Source organism: Engystomops pustulosus, chromosome 6, assembly GCF_040894005.1.
Source record: "Engystomops pustulosus chromosome 6, aEngPut4.maternal, whole genome shotgun sequence".
Classification (NCBI taxonomy): Eukaryota; Metazoa; Chordata; class Amphibia; order Anura; family Leptodactylidae; genus Engystomops; species Engystomops pustulosus.
The window spans coordinates 170,513,808-170,535,817 of NC_092416.1; the positions used below are offsets into that span (position 1 = coordinate 170,513,808).

The 22,010-nt window shown below is 42.5% G+C and overlaps 1 protein-coding gene across 7 annotated transcripts in view; it reads right to left on the reverse strand.

Annotated features, from left to right (window-relative positions):
- Positions 1-22,010, reverse strand: part of CACNA1G (calcium voltage-gated channel subunit alpha1 G) — a 205,551-nt gene that overhangs the window by 12,647 nt on the left and 170,894 nt on the right. For 2 of the 7 annotated variants that reach the window (XM_072112368.1, XM_072112362.1), the window contains exons 26-35: positions 21,797-21,847; positions 18,688-18,839; positions 17,108-17,217; positions 13,247-13,380; positions 11,429-11,499; positions 10,605-10,683; positions 10,402-10,523; positions 5,240-5,578; positions 4,370-4,510; positions 1,465-1,497 (exon numbers count right to left, since the gene is read on the reverse strand). In XM_072112368.1, coding sequence (XP_071968469.1) covers positions 1,465-1,497; positions 4,370-4,510; positions 5,240-5,578; positions 10,402-10,523; positions 10,605-10,683; positions 11,429-11,499; positions 13,247-13,380; positions 17,108-17,217; positions 18,688-18,839; positions 21,797-21,847 — 1,232 coding nt within the window. The remainder of the gene's footprint in view (positions 1-1,464; positions 1,498-4,369; positions 4,511-5,239; positions 5,579-10,401; positions 10,524-10,604; positions 10,684-11,428; positions 11,500-13,246; positions 13,381-17,107; positions 17,218-18,687; positions 18,840-21,796; positions 21,848-22,010) is intronic. The other 5 variants (XM_072112366.1, XM_072112363.1, XM_072112369.1 and 2 more) reach the window with 3 other exon arrangements.

Consider the following 22,010-nt stretch of genomic DNA (forward strand, 5'->3'; position numbering starts at 1 on the left):
TATATACTCCGCCTAGCAATAGTATAGCAGGGTGCGCTATTACATGGAGCACCAAAATATGGGAACCCTAATGGATTCTACCCAATGAGATATAAGTCATTAGACGTATGGTGCAGTGGGCACACCCTACTAAAAACCAAAAACCAAATGCCCCCATTCAGCTGAGACAACACATTATTTATGGACCGTGATGCGATATTTTTCCTTCCAGTGTCTGGAGAAGGAGGAGAACACGCGTCCTCCTGTAGAGAAGAGAAGGTGCTCATCTGTAATTGGCACCCCATTTACTAACATGGGGTCAGTGGGGAAAAGTGTCTTGGGTTGGACAGTCCATTTAAGCTAAATTTGCCAAAATTTTACCTCACAAACAATTGACAATTGACCCGGAACTGGCTTATTATGTGTTTCAGACATAGCGCACAGCGTAGAGTTATCAGAAGAGATGCTCAAGAAAAATCCTCCCATGGGGAGCAGACAAATCAGGCAGTGATAATAAATCGATGTCTACCACCTCATATTTACACCTCGATTCATAGAATATTGGTTACATCTGCCATTGTCCTCTGCCCAAAGTCATATCTCTAGATGGTAAACACTGATCCAAATCAACAAAAGGAACAGAACAGCATCAGGTCTATTCAGCCAATAAAATATTCCTCCTGTCAACTCAACAAATATATATATATATATAGGCAGTCCCGTACTTAAGAACACTCGACTTACAGACGACCCCTAGTTACAAACAGACCTCTGGATATTGGTAATTTACTGTACTTTATCCTTAGGCTCCAATAATCAGCTGTAACAGTTATCACAGGCATCTGTAATGAAGCTTTATTGTTAATCCTGGTTCTTATGACAACCCAACATTTTTAAAATCCAATTGTCACAGAGACCAAAAAAGTTCTGGCTGGGGCTACAATGATAAAATATACAGTTCTGACTAACATACAAATTCAACTTAAGAACAAACCTACAAACCATATATTGCCTGTATATATATATATATATATATATATATATATATATATATATATATACAAGTACAATTCACATAAAACAGTGGAAACCTCCAGACAAGTCAGAGGACATATACACGAGAAGCAGACATACCTTCCCAGAAATACCAGCAAGCTCCAACATATATATACATAATACTATACAGCATATAGTCATTACACAAAGATCTCCCTGGTCACCAGTGTCCAATTTTCTAAATTAAAATGGATCGTTATCATTGGGGAAAGGATAGGCTCACTTATGTCAAGTTCTCCAAAACAAGGCCAAATTCAGATGTTTCTCTCGAAAACATGTTTGGGACATAGTAAAGTCATGTATAAATCTAAAGGAACCACTACAGAGATAGACAATGACAAAAACTCCACATCTACAGTATACCGTCACTAAGAAACACTGAGGGACAACACGAGAACACGTCAACCCAAAAAAAACGCATTTCCTCACTTTCAGATGTCCCTCTGATTCAGTTCGTAAAACCTAAAGAGAGAGTGGAGGATAACACATAGTAAGTCTGGGAAAAGTGCATGAGAAGAAATACTCTGTATCAACACCTAAGTCAAGATCGGCATTGGCCAGACGATGACTAGTGCTGAAGGACATGGCCAGTTTCACCGATAAACCATGGCATGGTTATTTGGTGACATCACTGCATCTTCTTTAAATCAAGAATGTCAGGGACTAGTTGTCTTGGACAACTTGGACCTTTAAATACAGAAAATATAGTAGGAAACTTTTTAATATTGATTGGACCAAAAAAAAAAGCTTGACTGATGACTAGACTGGTGACCACGAGAAGGTGTCATCAAATACTATTCAACGAGAGAAAAGTTTCTAGATCAACATAGAAGGTGATTCTTTACTGTGAGGACTGTGTGACTCTACCAGAGAAAATCTTATGGTCCTTTCTATGAAAAGAATCAGAAGAAGCCAGAATGTCCTACATAGAAGAAATAATACCGCAGGTCATAGTTCCTTCTACAATACCAAAGATTGGTCTTTGATCCAAGAGTGTAAAAAGTTTGTGCTATGGATGTCCAAAGTATTATAGAGTAGCTATATATATATTAGATATTATATCCCACCGAATAATGTCAACCAAACCTTCCATGGGATATGCTTCAGGAGTTCTGATTTTATCTTGCCCAGTTCTTGTGTTCTTGAGGAGCTATACCCCTTTCAGCATGAGTGCATGGTTGGACAAGTCAAGAGTAATGGATAGAGGAAAAACAAGTGTTGTCCGAATCAGCATTTGGTTAATAGCCATGGATGTGTGTGGCGTGCCACAGCCTTCTCTTTCCTTTTTGATGCTTTCTCATATCTTTGGTCCATACATTTTCATACTTTCAAATGGACCCAATAAGCTTCTTATAAGTCGACTCAGGAATAACTACAGTAGTGTCATGACATCACATCATTGCATACAAACTGAGCACCAGCCTATACAAGAAAGCAGCATCAGACCGGTCCACCAAAGGAACAGAAGATCCCGGGGGGGCACAGGCTCTAACCCGAATAGTAGGCCCTAGAGTAGCAGAAGAAAGCTGAATATGGAGGCTATAGGGGTCTACTGGCTTTCTTGTGGACCCAAAAAACTCTTGCCTGATACTACAAAAAAGAAACTTGGAGGAGGAAATTGTCACGATTGATACAGAAATGACATAAGCCTAATATAAAAGAGAGAGTTACAGGCGGTCTGTATACCAGAAGTGCAACCAAGCCCACTGAGGTTAAAATAAATCCCTATAACCATGGAAGCCTATATCCACTGCCTATAACTCCCAGCCACAACCTAATTTCAGAAAAGGTTGCAATAATTTTTTGTGATAATGATAAATACTACCCACTGGGTCGACTAGAGATGAGCAGACTTGATGTCTGCAGTCGGTGATTGGCAGCCTGACCCGGATGTATCGCCGGATTGGTGGCCGTACAGCCAATGCAGCACATTGATGTCCCTAGCTACTAGCCAAAGCTGTGATTGGTCAGGAGGACACCCCCTGGCCAATCATAGCCATGGCTAGTGGCGTCAGTTTCCCGGATTGGCGGCTGTACAGCCACTACGTCTGGGACGGGAAGCTGAACCTGAACGGAAAAGTTGGGTACTGTCCTCTCTAGTGTTCACCGCCAAAAAATATATATAAATCCCATTTAGATAATTATTATATTAATTTATTATTACATTATATAATATCATTATAATTAATTATAATGAATATTATTAAATGTGTGGATTATGCATCTGTAGGAAAGCAGGTTTTACATAAATAGAATTTTATTCGCTTCACTGCATTATCCTTGCTGTAAGGATAGGATACTTATATAAGAACTGGGATGAGGGTCTTCTAGTACCATTGTATATTTCTGAAGAATACAATTTATATGATATTGTAGAGTGTGAAGATAATACATGTACAATTAACAAGGGAAAGGCACATACTCTAAAAGCTAAGCATACCGGATAAGCTGCATTATAAATAGTGCAGGACCTCAGGGGAGGAGACTTATTATTCATTTTTGTGTTTTTGACTCATGCTCCACCCCTGAGGATCTAAGCTAGTCACAACACAGTGAATCAGATTTGTCTGGAGTGTTGGTACTCTTGTTTTTATTGTCATGTCTGTGTTAGTAACTACTAGTATTCCACATGAAAGAACAATTCAAGTGGAATATAAGCCATGCACCATTGTTAGAGAATGCACAAATATAATGAATACACTTGGTATAAGGCATTTATTTCTAAAACCACAATTCTGACTCATTATTAGTAAGTCTTCCATGAGGTTTTCACCAACAATAAGCTGGCAATTCAGCAGAAGTTTGGTTCAATACAATGCCTGTTTTTAACATCACCTATTTACCACTAAGCTCCACCCATTTCTATCTAAATCCCGCCTTTGTTAAAGAGGGTTTAGAGAGTCTATGAAAAATTTGTTGCATTTTTTGGCACAAATCAAGCTATAATTCTGAAGTACTTAGCTTTGGTTCCATAGAGTTCTAAAATGAGAGGTGAGACCTCCTCCCCGCCGTTCTTCATCCCTATCCTACTATATGGTTCACCCCTGCTTCCCCATATGTCTATGATGCACATGACTACATGGCACCATCGCTTTATCTCAGTTGTGGACAACAACGTGATGTAGATCTAGTTTCCTCACCTGTTGTCCTCATCTTTATTGTTTAAAATGATGAGTTTGATAGTACACAATATTCAACTGTTGTTCAATGGTGGAAGATGGTGGAAGATGCAATAGAAGAGCGGACTCTACTCGTTAGGTGTACGACTGACGTTATGAAGGTGATAATACAATGTTTTGGTGCAGATAGAAGAATTTCCATTACTGGGACTAACCTGTTTATCGGTGGAGCTTTTATCATATGGAGGCAAAGCATAATGGTGGCATACAGAACCGGAAAGATTGTCCATGAGCTTCATCTCACCCTCTAAAGATCCCTGGATTAGTAATGATATGGTATCAAACATATGTCGCTCCTGGGGAAAAAAACAAAACAAAAAGTGTATCAATCTCTAGGTACTAAACAAACTGTTTTTCTACCAAATGTTTAGTACATATCACTGATGTATAAAATAAAGCATGTGGAAGACTTCTAAGTTGTGAAGACCACAAGTTGATTTGATTTTTGAATACACATCCAAATCTTTTTGCCATTTTTCCAGAACTTCCTGTGACTTCCGTTTACCACTGTTGACCTTAGTCTTCTTGGAATCTGTGTTGCCTCTCCTGACCCATTGCCTGGATTCTGGACAACAAATACAGTGTCTCTTGACCAATCTTGGGCAGATGATGTCAACACTAGGGCTAACCAACGTGGTGGCTTCCCTACAGCAAAGTCTAGATCACTATTAGGTGGTTAAAGGGTGAAAACCAGGTAACTTCTAGAAGCACCCATTGTAAAACTGATTTCAGGACACAGTGGGGGAGAGTTACGAGGACCTGCTCACCATTTTTCTGGTGTAGAAGTCTTGAAATAATCACAATTACTGGCAAACAAGGTAGACGTGGAGAGAGGACTACAAAGAAATCAGATGTGTCAGGAGGGTAGGTCCTCTTTAAAGGGTTGTCTCATTTTGATGACTTCTAACTTTATTAAATTGTAAAAAGTTCATGGAGGACAACCCCCTAGGATGCCATACAATCATGTGTTTGTAGTATTTATCAGACACAACCACAACTGAATGACCTACAGCGTAGATTCTTACCATAGGATGGACTAGTGACTGAGAGTCAACCTTATCTTTCACAGAATTCATATACCCATAAGGGCTATCCCCAGAAAAGCCGAGATCTCTTCCAGCCCAGAGGAAGTTATCATTATCTGGACTTTGCATGTTCTGGATTTGGAACTCTAGCTCCATCTCGGCCTCAAGTTCAGCCTCCTCCTTGGCTTCTTTGTTGCTTTCCTCTAGATGTTTCATGAGGACTGCAATCACCACATTGACCAAAACAAACTGAGCCGTCAGCACGAAGGAGACAAAGTAGATGGGAGAGATGACCGTGTTGTAGCAGGTGGACTCCTCGTTGCAGTCACGCAATGTGTCCTAAGGTCAGAAATAATATTCATGTTATATATCATGCATCATTATCAGTAGAGCATTTGCTTCACTAACTTGCAGAGTGCTCGGGAAGTGGCACCAACATTTTTTGGTGGACCTTTAACGTAGAGCGTGTAACACAGCTCTGTTGAGTCGCAGTTATACTGTAAATATGGCGCACGGATGAGTACAAAGTCAGACAAAAAACTGGCGCAAAATAAATGTGGGCCATTATGTCTAGAACTGACAGGGACCCTCCTGCCGCCATAGGATCTGCAGCTGCACCCACTGCCCTATGGATACAAAGACCCTATATTAGTATACTGTAGTAAATGAGTTTGCCTAAAGAAGTCCAAAAAGGAAACCAATAGTTTTCATATCTAAGAATACTTGTGCATGTTAAGAAATCTTCAGACCTGTCAAAGATAAATGCAATACAATAAAAGTCAAGTAGCTGCAACCTAAAATATGATGAGAAACCTAAAATAGGCATTTATTATTAGCTAATTACCGAGTTATGTTCTAGGACTCCATCTGGAGTGACACATTGAGTTTCGCGATGGCTTTGTACCCGGAAATTCTCACTAATGTAATTTTAGTTTTCCATCAATTAAATGTAAGTATGAGGAAGAGCCTCGAGAACCCTCACTGGGTGCTGCCATATAAAAGACACATGTATCTGCCAGTAAAGGGATTCATAGCTTATTGCTGCTCCGCAGGAGAGGTGGTGAGTGTCCCAACCCTGGGACCCTGACAATCACTTGGTTATGTCTCACTGCTCCATTCAATCTGGAGGCTATTGACATGGCAGAGCTGTATGATACAACTGCAGCCTTCATATGGGGGCACAGCACCAGGACTGCTGGGGGTTCTAGTACTAAAGTCTGTAGCAAAAACACATTTCTCACCTATAATGTGGAAAAGTTAAGATTCACAATGGGGCACATTTACTTACCTGGTCCCTGCGCGATCCCCGAGGTGCGTTGTCCGCCGGAATCCACTTCTGCCGCGATTCACAAAGATCGTGTGCCCGATTTCCTGCATGTGTCGCTTCCCCGATCAGGTCCGCCGGAGTTCACCATCTTCCTCCCGGTGCATGTAAGTGCTTGGATTGCAACACAAATTGCTTTGTTAAATCCCACGCGTTGTCCGAATCCGTCGAATCCGACGGCCCGCCCCCCGATTTGTGTCGGGTGAAAGCTGGCACTGATGCAACAAAATCTGCTGTGCTCCAAAATTCCGACGATAGTGCGGACCGCCGACCCTTAGTAAATGAGCCCCAGTGTGTATACTTATAGCAGCTGTAATATATGGAAATTTACTCCATACCTGCTATACAGTATATAGTACAGTATTGCTATTTTCAGTTATCCAGGCTTCATGCAGTGAAATACTATTAATATTTGTTATTACTCTCAACTCTCTAATGAGAATGTGGTGGCTCTGCTTACCCTAACCAGGTCAACATGGCAAAGTTGCTAAAGAATGAAAATCTCAACATACCATGAGACATATAGTGGACACTCTCCAATAACAATGAGATGACTCTGCTGACCCTATCCAAGTCTACGTGGCAAAGTTGCTAAAGAATTAAAATCTGAAAGTACTGTCAGATTTATAGTGGTCACTCTCCAATAACATTGACATGACTATATCCATGTCTATGCAGTAACACTGGAAAGTGATCCGGCAAAGAATGAAAATCGTAACCTACTATTAGAACTATAGTGTCCACTCTCTAAAGACAATGAGACGACTCTATCTAAGTCTTCATAGCAAATTTGAAAAGTGAGCTGCACAAGAATGAAAATCTCATCTTACTGTAATAACTACTGTGGACACTCTTTAATAGCAATGAGGTGACTGTGCTGATACTATCCAAGTCTACACAGCAAAGCTGAAAAGTAAGCTGCCATAGAATGAAAATCTAAAACTACAGTGAGAATTACACTACTCTATCATAATAATAACAATAAGAAGGCTCTGCTGACTTCAAGTTTCCAAGTCAAAGCTGTGAAGTGAGCTGTACAAGAATGAAAATCTCAACCTAATGTGAAAACTACAGTTTCTACTCTAAAATAACAAAGAGATGACTCTGTTGACATTGTCCAAGTCTACACAGCAAAGCTGAAGGTTGAGCTGTTAGAAGAATAAAATCTGAACCTACTGAGAGAGCCAGAATGGCCATGCTCTGATAACAATGGGCCTACGTAGCAAATCTGAAAAGTGAGCTGCACAAGAATGAAAATCTCATCTTACTGTAATAACGGCAATGAGATGACTCTGCTAATTCCATCCAGTCTACACAGCGAAGCTGAAAAGTAGCAGGAAAAGAATGAGAATCTAAACCTATTTTAAGAACTACAGTAGCCGCTCTCTACCACAATAACATTGAGATGGCTCTGCTGACTCCAAGTCTACAAGTTAAAGCTGCAAAGTGAGCTGTAAAAGAATGAAAAGCTCAACCTATTGTGAAAACTACAGTGGCCACTCGAAAATAGCAAACAGATGACTCTGTTCCCTCTATCCAAGTCTAAACAGCAAATCTGAAGATTGGGCTGAAAAAAAAAAAAATCTCAACCTAATGTGAGAGCTAGAATGGGCATGCTCTGATAACGAGATAGCAACAGTGAAAGGCGAGCTGCAAATGAATGAAAATCTCAACATACGGCTTATAACTACAATAACAATGAGATGACTCTGTCCAATGAGATGACTCTGTCCAATGAGATGACTTTGTCCAATGAGATGACTCTGTCCAATGAGATGACTCTGTCCAATGAGATGACTCTGTCCAAATGATGATTCTGTCCAAGTCTAAAGTTTAAGCTCCTTAATATTTTAAGATTTGACTTTACATTCCAGAAGATCAAATTTATGGTAAAAAAATGGTAATTTAATGTCTTTTAAATATGTCCATCCCAATCCTGTATCCTACCAGTTTTGTCTGCACTTCTCTGTGAACTATGTAGCATCCAGGTAACCAGGGACAGTTTCCCATGAAGTGAAGATTCGGCTCCCCTTCCCTGGAGGTACAGTAGGTTGTTGTCATCTCCCCCCCGGCACCCATGTAGCGTACCTCGCCACCTCCTGTATATGGTGCAGTGGAGTGGGCTACCATTAACGCTGCATTATACAATACATAATATTAATATTTGCAAATATATGCAAAATTTGAACAGGCAGTGATGTCTTTTAAACATTTCCATGTCTTCCCCTCAGGACAGCGATAAAAGGTAAGAATAACGAGAAAAGCAAATTATCGGGGGAGGTATTCAGCGGGAAATGAATGCTGTGCAGTTAGAGATTGCTCTACAGACGCCAGGGACACGCAGCACTGTATCATCTCTGTGCTCTCAGAGTGCAGTCTACAGAGCCCTATCTGTGATAAACTCATTATAGGAGCAGAATGATTTTTCCATGCCAAAGGAATTATTTCCACAGAGAGTCACAAGAAGGGAACAAAAGCGCTAATATGGAAGCTGCTGCTAGGAGACTCCGAGATTTTCAGCTTCTTTATGAAATAACCTTTAGCAGAAGAGAGATGCTGGGGACCTGCCCTATATTATAGGAAGCGTGGCAAATTCTTTACCCCAATTTTAAGAGAGTATCAAAAAATGGATTATCAAAAAATCTGGATTATTGTACTGTTTCTGAAAACTTTATGTTGTTTCGTAAAATTAGAAATAACATGTTATTTGTCCGAGCGTATGGAGCACAGAATCCAAACTTGTGTTGGGCGGCATTGACTTTAACGAGACTTCCTTCATGGCTTGCAGGACTAAGGTGGCCAACGTCAAAAGTCGGCATAACAGGATAGGTAACGGTAGACCCCCATTCTGCTGATCGCATGGGTTCTGTGCAGTCAGAGCCGCCTTGACCAGACATTCATCCAATTTCCCAAACGTCGTTTGATAAAGGTTGATGCAGATTAGGGCAGCGTAGATGGCAATTGTTTTACTTTTACATAAATGCCCCTCATGATAAATCTGCCCAATTGACTTTCTATAAGCCCATAGAGTCGACAACTAAGGGGCTCAGTTGAGAGAATCTTCCCCTTTATGTTAGTGATTGGTGGTCTTTCCATCTTTGATGTCTGACCATGAAGGGTTTCGTTTGTCCCCAACTCCCACCCCAAGATCGTCAGATGATGAACTGCAAGTTCTGACTTTAGTTTATAATGAGAGCTGATCCAGAAGTCTGCCCCTTTGTGTTAGTGATTAGTGGTCTCGGCATTTACGTTCCCACCAATCAAAATATGTAACATGTCAATAAAGCTTACAAAATGAGAGATAGATCGGTGGGTCTAAGATATGGCAACAAGGGTTTTTTCTCCATTAAGGACATTTATCTCCTTTCCATCTTTGATGTCTAACCATGGAGGGTTTCGTTTGTCCCCAACTCCCACCCCAAGATCGTCAGATGAAGAACTGCAAGTTCTGACTTTAGTTTATCATGTGAGCTGATCCAGAAATCCAAAAGAAGTCAATGGAGCACAGGAGCACCAACTAGGACTGGAAATCAGCTACAGTGGCCAGATAATGGGGGCTTGTGGTCCCCCATTTTGCTGATCATGGGTGCTTCAGCAGTTTCTGTGATCAGATATGTATCCTAAATTGCTTAGTGGAAAACCCATACAATAGGCCCTCGGGAGCTGGGGCTCATCCATTCCTTGAAGAGACACAACTTTGTTACTGACTGGTCCTACATTTAAGCCCCATGTATGGATATTGCTGAAACATAGTGGCCCTTTTGTTCTGCCATCTGGTTGGTGTTGAGTTGAACTTTTTTTTAATTTACATGTTCACACATTTTTGTTGATTGTTTACCTTCATAATCCCATTCCAATTATCGCCTGTAGAGACTCGGAAGAGAGTTAAAAAGGCCATTCCGAAGTTTCTGAACGTGGCGTGTCTCCCCAGACCTTCGCACGGGTGAGAATCGCTGCACTCTATGGAAAAATACCAACAATAGATTTACATGGTCTTCATTCTTCATCACTGGCATAGTCAACATTTTTCTCCAGACTTACCCAAGTCACCAAAGAGTTCAACTCCCAAGGCGGCAAAAATGAAGAATAGCAGCATAAAGAGAAGACCTAGATTCCCCACCTGCAGGAACAGATAAGATATATGGATATCACATAGATATGAGTGTTCCCTACAGATATGGTCTCCAACCAACAGCTCCAACTCAGTGAGTGTCCTAAATGTCTTCATAAGCAGATGGTGAGCCAAAAGTCTGGGCCACTGACCTGCGGTCCTGCACATATTTGAGATAAATTTCCATTCAGGGGTTACTATAAATAATTTTTAGCTGAAAAAACTTCACCCATCATTTTAAGGGTGTTGTTTAAAGATATATGCTCGCTCTGATCGGTGGGGTCTGAAGACAACCTACTCTTCCATTCCAGACTGGACTGGAGATGGTGAGGCTTCGGTGACCACTATGGCCAATCACTTGCCTCAGTGGTCACATGTGCAAGAATGATGACATAATCAGTGATGTCACCAGTGTAGTCCCACTATAACACGAAGTAGAAGCGATTTGGAGCCATGCTGTTGAGCAGGTATGACAAGTTTAAAAAAATGGATGATTTTCAATTTTTTTGGTTATCAACCAACATCACTGGCTACAAGGGTTTTTTACACTTGGCCTAGAAACCCACATTTTGCTTTTATTGCACTCAGCAAAGCCATAGACTTGTATCGTCACCCTGACACGATAAACCCTCTCTATAGAATAACATGTGCAATGACGTTCAGTACGACCTTTATGGATTTTATATGTTGGGTATATACAAGTTATATGACACGGTGAGTTTCACCATTGGATGATGTATCAGTTTTTCTATACCTGAGGAAGGGCTTGTAGAACTGTATCCAGCAGAGCCCTCATGCCAACAGCCATCTTCAGTAACTTCAGAACTGGAGAAAAAAGGAAAAATTATTACTTGACATTACATTTTTAGCTTGATGTAAATTTCACATTAGGGTACTCTATCATACACCCATTCAACTAGAGGAGACCTGTCACCTTTCCTGACATGGCCGATCTCTCCTGACATGGCCAATCTCTCCTGACATGACTAAACTCTCCTGACATGGTGGACCTCTCCTGACATGGCTGATCTCTCCTGACATGGCCGATCTCTCCTGACATGGCCGATCTCTCCTGACATGGCTAATCTCTCCTGACATGGTGGACCTCTCCTGTTATGTCCATACCTCTCCTTACATGGCTGATCTCTCCTGATATATCCAACCTTTCCTGACATGGCTGAACTCTACTGATATGGCTGATCACTCCTGACATGGCCAAACTCTCCTGACATGGCCAATCTCTCCTGACATGGCTGATCTCTCCTGACATGGCTGATCTCTCCTGACATGGCCGATCTCTCCTGACATGGCCAATCTCTCCTGACATGTGGACCTCTCCTAACATGGCTGATCTCTCCTGACATGGCTGATCTCTCCTGACATGGCTGATCTCTTCTGACATGGCCAATTTCTCCTGACATGGTGGACCTCTCCTGACATGGCTGATCTTTCCTGACATGGCCGATCTCTCCTGACATGGTGGACCTCTCCTGACATGGCTAAACTCTCCTGACATGGCTAAACTCTCTTGATATGGCCGATCTCTTCTTGTAAGTCCAACCTCTCCTGACATGGCTGATCTCTCCTGACATGGCCAATCTCTCCTGACATGGCGGATCTCTCCTGACATGACTAAATTCTCTTGATATGACCAATCTCTTCTTGTAAGTCCAACCTCTCCTGACATGGCCAATCTCTCCTGAAATGGTGGACCGTTCCTGACATGGCTGATCTCTCCTGACATGGCCAATCTCTCCTGACATGGTGGACCTCTCCTGACATGGCTGATCTCTCCTGACATGGTGGACCTCTCCTGACATGGTGGACCTCTCCTGACATGGCTAAACTCTCTTGACATGGCCGATCTCTCCTAATATGTCCAACCTCTCCTGACATGGATGATCTCTCCTGACATGGCAGACCTCTCTTGATATGTCCAACCTCTCCTGACATGACTGATCTCTTCTGATATATACAACCTCTCCTGACAGTGCTGAACTCTCCTGATATGTCTACCCTCTCCTGACATGGCTGACCTCTTGTAATATGTGCAACTTTTCTTGATTTGGAGGGCCTCTCCTGATATGTCTAACCTCTCCCAACATGGCTGAACTCTCCTCACATGGTCTATCTCTGCTGATATGTCCAACCTCTCCTTCAATGGCGGACTTCTCCTTATATGTCCAACCTCTCCTAATTTGTCTGACCTCTCCTGACATGGCCGACCTCTCCTGAAATGTCCAACCGCTCCTGATGGGGCTGCTCATTAATGACAAGTCCATCCTCTCCTAAAGTGGCTGATCTTTCCTGATATGTCCAACCTCTCCTGACATGGCCGTCCTCTCCTCATATATCCTCTGTTATTCCCGAATAAATTAGCAACTGGGTGTTACCAGCTGTAGGTGTGCCAGTGGGAATATTTAGAAGACGATGGTATATAGAAAGGGAAATTCAGGTCTACAACATCTCGAAGCCCTGTAGACATGGTTGGTTGAGCAGTATAGCTACAATAGTTAGATAAATAACTTAACCATTGCCCCACCACATCTACCTCCATTAGTAGGCTACCTACCCCTTGCAATCCTCAGAACTCTCATAATGCGGATAATTGTCGGATTAATGGGCAGCGATGCATTGACTTCAATCTCTTCCAGTGTGATCCCCATGATTGAAAGAAGAACAATTGCTAAGTCCAGTTGATTCCACCTGTAATATAGACAAAGGGTCCCCAAAAATTAAAATTACAGAATTTTATTTCAGTCCTCAGAACTGAATTGCTAGTAGATGTTGAATTGCCATGAGACATTACATGGCACCTGCTGAATCAGTGAACTTTCAGTGTAAGGAATGGATCTGTTGGTCTCTTCAGATTCAATGATGCTCAAGACTTTAAGTGCACATGGTGCAAGTGCCCGGAGATGCCCACAAAGAGTCTACTATGCCAAAATAAAACTTCTGATGGCCAAATGGACTGGTATCACCAGGTTGTTGGTCCAGGGCATGCAGTTGGTTCAGGGTCACCAAACCTGGTTCCCATTTTCAAGTGTCAAATTCCTTTAGTTTGTTTGGGACCCTTACCAAGCTTAAAAAGTAAGGGACACATTGCCAGTACCCCACTCTTCTGCCTACCTTGCCAATGTAGGAACTACAGCCAATCCCACTCACTTTAATGGAGCTGTTCTGCATTCCCCTGACACCGTACCCCCAAAGATCCTTAAAGGGGTTGTCCAGGATTAGAAAAAGATGACTGCTTTCCCCTAGTAACAGCTCCACCCCTACCTAGTGGGTTGTGACTGGTATTACAGCTCAGCTCCATTTGTCTACATCGGGATGAGATGCGATATGAGATGCGAACATAACTTATGGACGGGGTGGCGCTGTTTCTAGAAGAAAACATCTTTTTCTAATCCTGGACACCCCCTTTAAGTGATGCTAAATACTATTTGTGAGGAAACTGCAGGTATTGTCTTGGTCATCAAGCCCCCCCCCATCCCCCAGCCTCAGTAAATTAACCTAAATGAGCCAGTTTGTTGACAAAACCAGCATGTGGCCGGGCTTCAAAGACCTATACAGACAAACCGACTGCAGGCCTCACCCCCCCTCGCCTCCCCAGTCGCAAACAAAGAGCCATTAAAACTTTCACATCACCAGGTTGTATAGAGACAGTTATGAAGTTATGGTCCGTCTCACCAGAACACCAAATACATTTTTGGATCAGTTATTCTCCATAAATCATAACAACCCATTGTTCATTGCTCTAGGATACTCAGATCCAGAGATATCAATATCTCTGGATAGGACCATAGCAAATGGGTCAGGTTTGGTATCAATGCGATCCTGGGATTCACCCGGATCCAATGATACCAGAACCATGACCCCAGGACCTTCCCATGGGGTAGCTGTGGCTTCTCCAGGGCTCTGGATGTAATATCAGGTAGGAGGGACCATTGACCCCCCTTAGGATGGGCAGAGGTGTGTCCACACCTGATATAATCGGGCGCCCTTGAAGGGGCCGGTGTCTTTGCCCTGGGGGAAACTAACATCAACTAAGCGCAGGGAGGATCTAAAAGTGTGGACTATCCATCCCCATTAGGCCACACACAAAGGTAACTAACTAACTAACCAAGCTGCTTAGACTTGTAGTGCTGCCCGTGTAATTTGTACTCTGTTTACTGTATATATCTATTGTGTGTACTGTATTGTCTAGTGTGCCCTTAAGGCAATTAAATATAAAATCTAATCTGTGTTGCTCTTTTATCTCGATCACGAATCTTACGTCCGGGTTTCTCGCTTATATACATGCTACCGGGTTGGTTCCTCACCCTGTATAATCCCGTTACGGACCGGGCTTATATTAAAGGAGAACTGGTGGCAGCATAAGGCTGATAATATTCTGTCTCACTGCGGCTAGTGAGAGGGATCTTATAGCCATTCAGGGATTTGATTTAGGGTTGTGCCATATCCGGAAGTTGTGTGGACAACTTTAAATCACTTCCTGCGCCTCTCAGAGTCCGTGCGTTCTGGGAGTGTCTGTAAAAGGATAACTGAGTGACCTTACCTACCCTCCAGGGGTCCGGAACGTCGCGGTTTCCTTCACACTATTAATATGCAAAGTGATCACTCAGTTTTGGAAAATGTTATTATTTTCGTAACAAGGATGTGAAGATTATGAACTTTTTCATAAAATTAGGAGTTTCCCTGAGTTTTTGTTCCTTCCAAGTTACTTAAACTTGGCATTAGTGCCTTATTTGCATACGCTGACTTGTTTTCTGGGTTTGATGATTCTTTAATGAGTTAATTTTTATTTTTACACCCAGGAGATATTCTCTAATGCTGTACAATGGGGAGAAAACACAAATTAGCTCACAGTCAGGGGAGGGTTCATGGCAATATGGTAGATTATAGCGATCTCTAGCTGTGATTGTATGGCTCCCTGGGGCAGCAGTGTATGCGCCGTCTGATCGCTGCGGAGGTGAAAGCTTCCAGGTCTTTATATGAAAACATGAACACAGCCGCAAAATTACATATTCCACTAGTAGTTTATTATAGATTGAGAGACTCCCAAATCCCATATACAGCAATTCACATCTACTATGTCAAGAGCACCACTTTTATGGGAAGTAAAACTGCCTGTACAAGCATCTATGATGCTTGTACAGGCGTTAATGCGACCTCTATATGGGGCAAGAAGGACCTGATTTCTAAACGTTCTCGGCATTGGCTGTACAAGATTTTTGGCTCATATGGACATATTTTGGCCCATGTGGACAGGATTATAGCAAACTGAGCCAAAAATGTGTTCTTATAGATACATACAAACTACCGGGTATGATAACTTTGGCACATTTCTAGTTGTCAGCAGTGCTCAAACTGACATTCCCATTAAAATGTAGCCTCAGGCAGAAAAGGAGAAGTCTTTCTTTGAGTTAAAGCCTCCATTAAGGAATTACAACTTGATTGTGCTCAGAGACCCTCATGGACATTAACTTTGCAGAATTGTTAATGCTTTAAGACTCTCTTCTCACTAATTCATTAGAAAGGAAGCTTAGTACGTTCGGATTTGGCAAATCTACAGCGTAATACAGTAGCATTGTAGTGTTTGGGATTTAGGGCAATCCTGTCCACACATTGAGGCACATTTACTAAGAACAGTGCAGTGTGTACTATGTGCAGTTGCCTGTGTAGTGTGCAGGGGGCGCCAGATTCAGGATTTCTGGTGCCCATTGTTCACGATTCTGGTGCGCTCTGCAATGCCCCAACAGAGTGCACCACTTTTTTTTGGTGCACCTTTAACATGGGGCATGCAACACTTCAGATTTTGCATGTTAAATGTGGTGCACGGTCCGACTGAGCACCGGAACGCCCCCTTCAGTGCAGAAATTTGTGCAGCCAAATGTCACAAAAGGGTCACGTGTGACACAAATGTGGCGCAAACACTTCTTAAATACATGTGCAAGCAGTTTGCACTAGAAAGATCTAGCAAAGGCCATGGCTGTAGGCCATGATGATCAAAATCCAGGTCAAAAAGTGCCTTAAGGACCTACTGTAAGACTTAACACTGACAAAGTTACCAAAATACAAGCGGTCCCCTACTTAAGGAAATCCGACTTACAGATGACCCCTAGTTACAATTGGACCCCTCTGCCCCCTGTGACCTCTGGTGAAGCTCTCTGGATGTTACTATAGTCCCCGGCTGCAATGATCAGCTGTAATGAGTCTGTTATGAAGCTTTATTGCTAATCCTTGTTCCCATGACAGCAACATTTTTTGAAAATCCAAAAATTTTTTTGTCTAGAGCTACCATTATAAAATATACAGTTCTGACTTACATACAAATTCAACTTAAGAACAAACCCAAAGAACCTATCTTGTACGTGACCCGGGGATTGTCTGTATGTGATTATAACGGCTATTTTAGAATAACATTTTGTACCTGTCTTTGAAGAAACGTCGGAATCCAAATGCAATCATTTTGCACCCTGATTCTAGGACAAAAATTAAGGTGAAAATGTAATTACAGATCTTCAGAGCCTCATCCAGGACCTGCAAGACAACAGTTCTCATTAGGGTTTCATTAAACAAGTCCTTTGCATCAATGTCTGACAAAATACAGGTTTTTTCCCCTGTAAATGAATGGTCTGTTTTAAGACTCTTTCCCATTGGAGTTGTGTAATCTAAAAATGTATGCAGGGTCTTTAAGTCTCCAATTATTACCCTTGTTCTCCATAGCCCTTTAAGATATATTTTTACATTTTTTTTTAAAGGAAATCTACCATCAGAATCCATCCTGATAAACCAGGGACATTACTCATAGATCCAGGCACCATGACTGTGGTAATCTTCTTATATTGGTTATCCATGGCCTCCTTCCTTCTAAAATCAACTTTTATTATTAATATGCTAATGAGTAAGAAGGCATATTTGCAGGGGGGGTTACCAGAGCACCTCTGTGCTGTAACTTCAAGGGCTGTTACATTGTGCAGTAGCATCTCCCCCTTCCACTCTGTGAGATAACATCAAGCAGAGAGAAGGGGAAGAAAGTGTAATAGCCTGCAAAAATACAGCGGTAACACCCCCAGAGCCCTCCTGTCTCATAAGCATAATTTTAAAAGTTGATTTTAGAAGAAAAGAGGCCATGGATAACAAATATAAGAAGATTACCACAGTCACGGTGCCCGGATCTATGAGTAAGTGTCCCATGTAGAGATGAGCGGAGCTGAACTTTAGGTCTGGAGTCGTGGTCCAGTAGTGTCCTGCGCAACCCGGACTTATTGCCAGACTGGCATCCGTGTCGCCAATCCGGCAAATTGACGCCCCTATATACTAGCATGGCTATGATTAGCCAGGTGTGATCGGGTTGCACAGTATAGACCCCATCCATGGACCTAAAAAGTGATCCCGCTCATCTCTAGACCCTGCTTTATCAGACTTGACTTTGACGGTAGATTTCATTTAAAACCCTTTTCGAAGGTCACTCACTTTTATATAAACCTTTCTTAAAGGGTTTCTCTAGGCACATACAACTTAGCCCCTATCCACAGGATTGGGGGTAACTTGCTGATCGGTGGTGGTCTCCATAGAGCACCATAGAGGTTAGAGGTCAGCTCCATAGAGCTGGCGCACGCGCAATTGGCTACTCTCTTCATCTCGGGCAACGACGGGGGTAAAACAGACCCAATTCTCATGATCCATGGGGTTCCCATCACTGAGACCTCTAGCGATGAACAAGTTATGTCCTATCCTGTAGATAGGAGCTAACTTGTAGTCACCGAACAACCCCTTTAAATCAGTTGTATAGGTTATTAAAAAACCCTTTGAAGTATATATCATAAGGAAGTGCATTCCATTACTTTGGTTCTTATTATCCTTCCTATAAGAAGGGAGTAGTGAGATAGAAGCTCTATGGAGAGGGGAGGGAGGGTCACTAGGTCACCTCCTCCCAGAAGCTAAGAGTGGACTGCAAACTCACAGACACAGATAGAAGAGCTGACAGATCACATAGTGGGGTCTTACCTTTGGCTGCTGGTAATGCTCCATGGCCATAGTGATAACATTAAGTCCAATGACTCCGGTGATAAATAGATCCAGGTAGTGGCTGGTGCACATTTGATGTATGAGCAGGCGCAGGTGGGAGTACTCCGAATAGTACGGCTTGCACTGGGCTTCTATAAACAAGGCAGATATATACTACGTTCAATGAGGACTTCTATGCATTGTGTCCTTTATAACATAGAAAAGTCATTAGTGAGACCTCTAGCCGTATCTGCCTCCTCCCGGTCATGCATGCACCCCATGCACTTGCAGTTGCCATGCTCTAGATCCAATAACTAATGCGTAAAACATAATAGAGATGAAACAGCAAAACTTCATACACCATTAAAATGTAACAAACTTTTTCACATTTACTATTCAAAAAAAATAAAGCGCCAATTTTTTGGATGATTAATACTACACTCCATAATAATTTGTCCCAGGTATCTAAGGAGAAGTCGTCATCTACTACTCACACATAGAGAAATAGTCAATTCACGGTACAGATTCAGAGTTCACTTTACAGATGACAAAAAAACGTGGAGTACAGAGAAAAAAACTTCAACAAGAGGACTGGTCCCCGAAAACACAAAAACTTACGAACATCCTATGGAGGAACTTGGAGAAGAAGAGATGAAGAATGCAGAGAACAGAATGAAAAGCACAGAAATACATCGGGTCTAGTGGAACATAGATACTGATTTACCACATAATGGGTTGTGTAGGTTAAGGAATTATAAGAGCGTCTAGATGGAGTGATGTATAGATGCTCATCTACGAGTAGGTCCTAAGCTTCCTGGCTTTACATACATATTGGTACCTGGCTATTCTTCAGCTCGGTGATAGTGGGGGTAATTTACTAAGGGCCCGATTCGCGTTTTCCCGGCGTGTTACCCGAATATTTCCGATTTGCGTCGATTTCCCCCGGGATTTTGGAGCACGCGATTGGATTGTGGCGCATCGGCGCTGGCATGCACGCGACGGAAATGGGGGGGGGGGGGGGGCGTGGCCGAACGAAAACCCGACGGATTCGGAAAAACCGCCGCATTTAAAACAAAAAATGTGTTGCGGAGCTTGCACTTACCTGCGCTTGGTGTATTCCAGTACGTTCCGGGGTGGCGCTGCTGCGCTGAAGAGCATCGGAATACACCGAGCCGGGCTGAGTGAAGGTAAGTGCAATTTTCGCAACACATTTTTTTTTTTAATACGGTGGTTTTTCCGAATCCGTCGGGTTTTCATTCGGTCATGTCCCCCGATTTCCGTCGCGTGCATGCCAGCGCCAATGCGCCACAATCCGATAGCGTGCGCCAAAATCCCGGGGCAATTCAGGGAAAATCGGCGCAAATCGGAAATATTCGGGTAACACGTCGGGAAAATGCGAATCGGGCCCTTAGTAAATGACCCCCAGTGTGTTCATTAGCCGCTCACTATGAGCTCTTAGATTGACAGGTTTGTTCCCTTTCCTTAGTCTGTTATGAGTCCCCGATGGATTAACGAAAATACACAACTTCTATTTACTGAGCAGCGCAAGGTCTTCACTCCCTGCAAGTTATTATATAATCCTCTCGTTCCATAAGGGTTGACAGTAATGTTCTGTAGAAGTGTCCGTATTGTTAGTGGTTCATAGATCATGCACACAGTAACGTTGTGTCCATGGACTGGTACTGAATAAAGTTCACCAATTGGTTGGTAATTTTTAGGACTGTACAACCGTTTGATCACTTTTTATTAAATTTTTTTATATTTTTCCAAATGGCAAAAAAGTGGCAAAAATGTTTTCAACTTTAGGTGCTATTTTCCGTTAGGGGGGTTAAACACAGTGAAAACCTGTTATTATATTTGGATAGATCAGGCATTTTCAGACATGGCGATACCTAATGTGCTCCGATGCTCGCTGCGGCTCCCGTTCCTTGGCACGACTCCTCTTCTTTCTTCTCCATGCTGTATTAGCCGGCACAGATGTGTGCATGCGATCTGCCGGCTGGCACACACTATGATCGGGTGGTGTCGGCGCTGATGACGTCATAGCGTGCACCGGCCGGAAGATCGCTTGGACGCGTCTCTGCCTACTGTTATAGCAAAGAGAAGAAAGAGGAGGAGCCCGGGGACCGGAGCATCAGGGAGCTGCGCTGGGCATTAGGACCGCCCGAAGGTAAGTATGTAAGTTTTTTTTTTAATTAACTTGGCAAACGGCGGGCTGGCTGTATAATACATGGGGCTGGTAGTAAACTACATAGGGCTGGCTATATACTACATGGGGATGGCTGGCTGTATACTTCATGGGGATGGCTGTATACTACATGGGGACGGCTGGCTATATACTACTGGGTATATACTACAGGGGGCTGGCTGGCTATATACTGGGGGGGCATGTGCTAGCTGGCTATATACTACTGAGGGCTGGCTATATACTACAGGAGGTTATATACTGGGAGGCTGTTACCAATGCATTTCCCACCCTCGGCTTATACTCGAGTAAATATGTTTCCCAGTTTTGGGTGGTAAAGTTAGGGGTCTCAGCTTATACTCGGGTCGGCTTATACTCAAGTATATACGCTTAATGCAAGTCAGGTATTAACAGAACAGATCCGAATTTTTCTTGCCAAGTTGTGTGCTGTACCTTTGTTATGTTGCTACTATGTACACTACATTTTCCATGATTTTTAACCTCTCTCACTGCCTTTATTACAAGATATTGGGTCATACATACATCTTTACCATGGTCTACACTGACAGACGCAACCAATTCCACAATAATTGCACTAACCAATTCTACATTATCATAAGACTGCCCCTCTTGTGGCTACTGTGTGAGAACAATTTTTGGCAACTATTAGTTGGACTTATTAGTTTGGCAGATTGGCCCTATCCCACGCACTATTTATAGCTGATTATTACATTACTCTTTCTTTTATGTCAAATAATTCCATGAGTCTTATACTCGTGAATTTTAACACCAAGATGAAATGTGTGAGCCATGAGATAAACGAACAAGACTTCACACACGACTTAGTGGACGTCTGACACCAGACAGCAATTAGTTACACGACAAAGTCACGGTGCTCTGACAATACACCACGTCTGCCAGTACCTTGGGTTGGACTGGCTGAGTGCTCCAACATTGTATCATCCATCATTAGATCTAAAAGAATGACATGCTGTTAATTACTGTGCCCTATGGTAAAATGAATATTGATCTTAAAGGGGTTGTCCAAAATGATGGCAATGGGGAGCTTTTTGTCAAAAGACAAAATGAAAGGAGACCAGATATAGTCATCTTTCTGGAGGCCCACTAGCTCCATCAC